Raw genomic sequence first — 6,814 nt, 5'->3', positions numbered from 1 at the left:
CGCCCCGTCGGGCTGCGCCGTTGCGGAGGGCGGCTCCCCCTCCGCGCTGCGGTGGGGCCGAGGCGGGGGCCGAGCCCGGGCTCCTCCTGACGCCTGCGGAGGCAGGGGCGGGGGACGGCGGTAGGGCGGCGCGCGGAGCCGGGCCCCCCCCGTCGGGCGGCGGGTGGGTGCGGGAGGGCGGGCCGGGGGAGGCGGTGGCTCCTCCTCCGCGGGCAGGCGGGCAGCCCGCCCGGGAGCGGCACCGGTTGCTCGGTGCCGGCGGAGCCGCGCCGCGCCGCCCGCTATATAAGGGGCGGCGGCTGCTCACCGCTCCCTCACACCGGCCCCTGCCCGTGGCCGCCGGCGCTGGGCCGAGGCCGGGCCCCGACAGCATGGCCCGCGGCGGGGCACCATGGGAGGTGGTCTCCCCCCCCTGCCTCCCGCGGACCCTCCTCTTCCTCCTCCTCCTCCTCCTGCTCCTCCCGCACCCGCGGCGGCGGCTGCAAACTTGCTGCGGCGGGCTGCGTGTGAAGGCAGGGCCCGGCGGGGCGGCTCCGCTGCCCTCGCACCCGCAGCCCGGGGGGCGAGGCCGCTTCCCGCGGGCATGCGGCGCCGCCGCTGCCGCTGCGCCCGTCGAGACGCGGTGCGGAGCCGCGGGCGGCGGGGGCTGCGCCTAGGGGTGGCCGGGGCGGGAGCCCCATGCCCGGGGCTGGCGCTCCGCGGGGAGGCGGCGGGGAAATGAGCTGGCGGGGCGAGCGGGCACGCCTGGCCCCGGGTTTGCCCGGCTCCCTTGCCCGCGGGGCGTGAGGCTCCGCGGAGCCCGCTCGGTGCTCCCGGAAGGGCGGGCGGGAGGTGGTGCCGGCGCGGGGATGCTGCAGCCCTCCCCCGGCGCCGACGGGGTCCTGCCGGGGTAGCGGCCCCGCCGTGCCGCGCCGCGCCGAGCCCCGCCGTCTGCGGGGGCGGCGGCCGCGGAGGGATGGAGCCGGCCGGCCCCTGCCAGGCGCCGCTGCTCCCCGCCAACGATTCTTACCGAAACTGCAGCGCCAAGGAAGGGATCTACCAGGATGCCACCCCCCTCTCCGGGAAGATCGTGCTCGCCGTCGTCCTGGCGCTCGTCACCCTGGCCACGGTGCTCTCCAACGCCTTTGTCATCGCCACGGTCTACCAGACGAGGAAACTCCACACGCCGGCCAACTATCTCATCGCCTCGCTGGCCGTCACCGACCTCCTCGTCTCCATCCTCGTCATGCCCATCAGCACCATGTACACTGTGACCGGCAAGTGGACGCTGGGCCAGGTCGTCTGCGATATCTGGCTGTCCTCGGACATCACCTGTTGCACGGCGTCCATCCTGCACCTCTGTGTCATCGCCCTGGACCGCTACTGGGCGATCACCGACGCCGTCGAGTACTCCACGAAACGGACTCCCAAGCGGGCAGCCGGCATGATCGCTCTGGTGTGGGTCTTCTCCATCTGCATCTCCATGCCCCCTTTGTTTTGGCGGCAGGCAAAGGCCGAGGAAGCTTCTCGCTGTGCGGTGAACACGGACCACGTCCTCTACACCGTGTACTCCACGGTGGGAGCCTTCTACTTCCCCACTCTGCTGCTGATAGCCCTCTACGGGAGGATCTACGTGGAAGCCAGATCGCGGATTTTGAAGCAGACGCCAAAGAAAGCGGGTAAAAGACTAACGCGGGCTCAGTTAATCACGGACTCCCCGGGCTCGTCCTCCTCCGTCACGTCCATAAACTCCAAGGCCCCCGAGGGATCCAGCGAGACGGGCTCTCCCGTGTACATGAACCAGGTGAAGGTGAAGGTCTCGGATGCTCTGTTGGAGAAGAAGAAGCTCACAGCCGCTAGAGAGCGGAAAGCTACAAAGACTTTAGGGATTATTTTAGGAGCCTTCATCGTCTGTTGGCTGCCCTTTTTCATCATCAGCCTGGTGTTGCCTATTTGCAAGGACGCTTGCTGGTTCCACATGGCCATCTTTGACTTTTTCACGTGGCTTGGATATCTCAACTCCCTCATCAACCCCATCATCTATACCATGTCTAACGAAGACTTCAAACAAGCTTTCCACAAACTCATACGTTTCCGATGCACAAGCTGAACATTTTGAATGTGATGTGTTCTGCGGGGCTGCCCCCATGCACGCCCGTGCCCGACGCCACAGGTAGGTGCGCGCCCCCGCCCCGGCGAGCCGCGGTGCTCGGGGCGGGAGGGCTTGGGGGGAGGGGGGGAGCGGGAGCTGGGGGGGGGGGGGAGGAGGCGGGACCCCCCGATTTGCTGGTGTGCAGCCCCTTTGCAAGCGGCGGCGAACAGCGGCGATGCTGCACGCTCCTGGCATTTCAGTGTGTGTGTGGTTTCTCCCCCCCCCCCCCCCCCCCCCCCCCCAGCTCGCAGGGAGTGACTCACGGCAATCTGCTTTTTATTCCACCGATTAAACCAATCTGCCTCCATTTCGTATGCTAATGCCCGTGTTTAGACCAATTAGTGCTAAACGGCACTTGCTTTCCAACCCGGCTGCCGAGCGCCGGGCCGGGGCACGGCCCCCCTGCCGTGCCAGCGCCCCCCGGTGCCGCCCCCCCCCCCCGCCCCCGGCAGCGAGTCGGATGCAGCCCTATCTCCAGCTCGCGTTTGGTTTTTTTATTTATTTTGTGGTTTTTCGGGTTGTTTGGTGGGTTTGTCTTTTGTTCTGTTTGTTTGTTGGGGTTTTTCTTCCTTGCTTGGGTGTGGTGTGGTTTTCTTTTCCTCTGGGTTTTGGTGGTGCTTTTTGTTTGGGTGTTTTGTTGGGTTTTTTTTTGGAAACTAAGGAAGATAGGACAGGCCCCAGGTTAAGGCTGCTTGTAAAGTTCAGCCTACTTTCTGGCCTCCTTACGGCTCCGGCTGCTCCTGATGGAAGCAGAGCCGGCGGGGAGCGGGCATCCCGAGAGGAAAGCTGCCTCTTGGCCACCGTGGAGGACTCGACACCTCTCCGTTTCTCTTCGCAGGCGAAAGGCAGCGCCTCGCCGCGCCTCTGGCAAAAGCGGCTGCCAGCTCTTTGCTGAACTCAGCGCCACGTTCTGTACTTGCCTTTGTTGTGATACTTTAATAATTCTGCCAATCTTTTGCTTTTTGTCTGCAGAATCAAGTTGCTATTGTAAAGACCCACTGCTTGAAACTTCCCCAAGCCCAGTTGCCAGACTCATGATGCTGCAAAAACGTCAATACATACTGCCACCAAACTGCTCAGCTCTGCATTTCAGTGTAATGACTTTGGCAGAGATGCTGTTCCAATAGTCACGCAGATCAGTTGCAAAAAAAGAGGGCAGCCTCGAATCAAGGTCTATAATTCATCTGGACTGAAGAAAAAGTTTGAGAGTAAACTCCATTTATTTTGCAGGCTTAACTTCTTAATTTGTTCTCCGGCCGGTTGTAGGGGTGTGCACAAGAGCACAGTTGTCTCTGTCTGTGTTGGTAGCATAGTTGTACTTCTGCACACCTGTAATTTCTTTCTTTCAGTGGAAAGAGTTGCTCCCCTCACTTATGAGGCCAAGAGGAGAAAAAAGCATTTAAAATAGGAGCATTCACAGTAAATTCTGTAAATGACTCCTTCAGCTGAACATGTGTGAGAAGTGACAGTGTGCAAAAGTTAGTGTTTCAAAACAATAGCAAATGCTGTAGAAACAAGACTTGTAGACCTGTTCAACTGCACTGCATATCTGTAGTCTGTCCTCATAGTTGCCTTTATGAAATAAATACTTCTTGCTTCTACTCTGTAACACAAGAGCAGAAATCAAGAAGTCCAATGACCTCTTCCATAAACCAGCTGGGAGTAGAAGTAGCAGTTTGATGTTGTAACCATGTTTTCCATTTTGTGTCAGTTGCACACCCTTACTGCATGAACCACTGCGAAATTTAGAATTCTCTAAGTAATTACATTATTTAGTGTATTTCGTAAAGTGAAGTTCTCTTCTAATCTCTTTCAGAAGAGATATATCACCTGCAAAATAAATACCCATGAATCATGAATTAACTGATGCTAGTGAAACTACTCTCGTCCCAACTTCCCTCTTTTTTTTTTTTTTTTTTTCTCCTTCTCTGATCAGACCTTAAGACAGGTCTATGCCTATTCAGCAGTCGAAGTTAGAGTTTTGGAATATGGTCCACCTGCTGTGATAGAACTGCATTGATTGTTCTTCCTATGTGTAAATGAAAATGAGTATAAACAATAAAATGCTTTACTGTGTTCTCAAGAGTGGTAGCAATTGTGTGACTGAAAGGACTATTTATTGGCTTACCTGGTTTCTCAGTATTGACTTTTTGGGTAAGGCTGATTTGATGAGTCACTCAAAGCGGTTGATGAAGGCTGAAATGGAAAGCTTTGATCAGTGGTCAGATTTTTAACAGGCAGATTTGCTTTCATCCTGACCAGTACTGTTGGGTATAATTCTTACTACTTTGATATAATCCTAGATTAAATTTTTAGGTGTGTTTTACAAATATTTTTTCTTACTCTAACTCCAAACAAAACTTATTTTAGCACTTAGATACTGCAATCGTTTTCTTGTAAAACTATGTATGTATTCTAGATGGGGGCTATTATCAAGATTGGAAAAATCTTACATGATTGATCTACTTGTTATTCTTCAGTGAATCATTCAAGTAATAAGGATTTATCTAATTGAATAGTAAAGAAAGGCACCTGACCCTCTATGCCTCTGAAACTCCCATTAGCTGTAAAGAGGAAGACATGGTCACGAGCAGGAAAGAAGTCTCAAGATACAAATTAAAGTAGTGGGAAATAAACACTTTCAGTAATTTGAAGAAATCCAGAAAAGCCTAAAAATTGCATACCTTTAAAAAAAATATATATCTCTACTATACTATGCTTCTAGAAAGTACCCTCTCAAACTATTACAGACAAATGTGATTGGAGGAATTTTCTAACACACTATCATATTTAAGTGCTTATGTTCCTTCAAAATTTTAGTTTTTTGCATATATGAAGTGAAAAAAGCAAGGAAGATGCCATTAAACAATGCTTAAGCTATTCTTGTTTGTGGTTTTCCAATCTTGAAGAATTAATTTTGTTGACCCCAAATTCTCCGTGAAATCACTGGGCTTCTTACGTGTCTAAAAAATGGAGAATGAAACCGTAAAATGAGTATTTTCAGCATTGCCACAGAGAATCAAGCCTTCTGTCAGTTTTACAAAGTTACGTGACTTGGAGAGCAAGAGTTTCAGGAGTTGGACTTTCCTAGTCCTCACATGGCTGGAGTATACCTTCATCTTCAGCAGCTGGCAGCAAATATTCCTGGCTCCCTGTTGTGATGTGTGGATTTTGCCGAGAAGCTAGTTCATCAGGAAATTATCCTTCCAAGTTTATGCTGAGGCTCTGAACTTTCTGCACAAACAAGCGTTTCAGGTAACCATGCTCACTGTTGGGAAGACAGTCGGTGTGAAGGCTGCGCTGAGTGACTTGGGGCTAGAGGAGAGGAAGCTAACTGGAGCCCTGCTGAGATACCTGCTAGTTAAAGGCTTTGTGTTACCCCAGCAGCAGCATCTAGTTCAGAAAAACGTTCCTGCAGGGAGATAGGTAGAGTGAGGACATGCATCTGTTCAGAGCGAAAGAGAAGAAATGTAGGGCAAACATCACTCAGTGCTGGAAAATATAAATATGTAAAACGTGTTCTAAGATTCATGTAGTGTGGTTTTGGACAGGAAAGGTGGCCCTCGCGAGCTTCAGCTCTTTGTGACTGGCAGAGTATGTCCTGGTTGAACTTAGGTTTTAAAAGATGTTAGGGTTCAGGGATGTGGTGGTGAGGTTTTGACTCTGGAGAGATCTGAGGACGTTGCCCTCCTGCTTCTTCACTCCCTTGCTGCGCTTGCTTACTGTGCTGTGCCTCTGGAAGGATGGAGCATCTGAAGTTTTCAGTAGGAGAGGGCTGTCCTGTCCACCGTGTATCCTGTACACCGTGTATCTGGGCTCAGAGGACCCCGACTCCTGCCCTTGTTTTGTCACGGGAACCTCTTCATGACTGCAGGTAAACTCCAAAGGTGCCTAAGCCCATGCTGTTTCAGTCTTTCATTACAGAAGCAGCACGGCTTCCTCTTACCTATTTGTTGCGTCGGGTTCAGACACTGTTAAATGGTGTTGTTGAGACAAATCTCTCCTGAGTGCTGAGATCTGAAGCTGATCACACATTTGCAAACCTCATGCTTCCCATGTTTCATGGTAAGGGATGCGTGGATGATAGTGTTGCTGACTGCAAGCGCTGCGAGACATATGACTGTTCAACAGTATCTGCAGTTGTGGGAACAGCTGTGTGCAGCCCCATAGCTGCACTATTTTCCTAGTATGCCTCAATTTTTCTTGAGGCATTTCTCACTTCTCCAGGTAACAAAACACAGATGCAGAATATAGAAATTGAGACGGGCAATCCCTTGCAGTGAACCTTCATACAGCCATGCGGCAGCCTACAAAGTTCTACCTCCTCTGCATGCGTAACAAGAAAATGCCTTGACTGATGTGCCAAGGCTCCATGGGACAAAAGGGATTTCAGCTAACGTTCTGGATATTTATACCATATTCACTGCCACGGCACAGCGTTTGAGGAAGCTGGTCTGGCCTTTAGCCTCCAGCAAGGCCACGTAGAGTAGGGATGAGAGTTAACAGCCCATTTGGAGTAGCCAATTTCCACCCTCCTCTGCCTCTGCCTGCAAAAAGCCAATCTGACTTCCATTAGCAGAGCATTCCCATGGCTTTATGGTTTACAGTTGCTGCTTCCATGCTCTTTTGCTCAGAAAGCACTGGATATTGTCGGAAGTAAGCACTTTTACCTGAAAATCCAGC

At 52.6% G+C, this 6,814-nt stretch overlaps 1 protein-coding gene across 1 annotated transcript; it reads left to right on the top strand.

Moving 5' to 3' along the window:
- The first annotated feature begins 231 nt into the window (after positions 1-231).
- On the top strand, positions 232-4,214 carry HTR1B (5-hydroxytryptamine receptor 1B). The gene is made up of 2 exons (XM_005234779.4): positions 232-2,152; positions 3,104-4,214. The coding sequence occupies exon 1, from the start codon at positions 956-958 to the stop codon at positions 2,087-2,089; it is 1,134 nt and encodes a 377-aa protein (XP_005234836.1). The 5' UTR covers positions 232-955; the 3' UTR covers positions 2,090-2,152; positions 3,104-4,214.
- Positions 4,215-6,814: the final 2,600 nt, after the last annotated feature.

The sequence above is a fragment of the Falco peregrinus genome, chromosome 7 (assembly GCF_023634155.1).
Source record: "Falco peregrinus isolate bFalPer1 chromosome 7, bFalPer1.pri, whole genome shotgun sequence".
In the NCBI taxonomy this organism is placed as follows: domain Eukaryota; kingdom Metazoa; phylum Chordata; class Aves; order Falconiformes; family Falconidae; genus Falco; species Falco peregrinus.
Note: the sequence above shows the minus strand (reverse complement) of the source record. Positions and strands in the feature narration are given on the sequence as shown.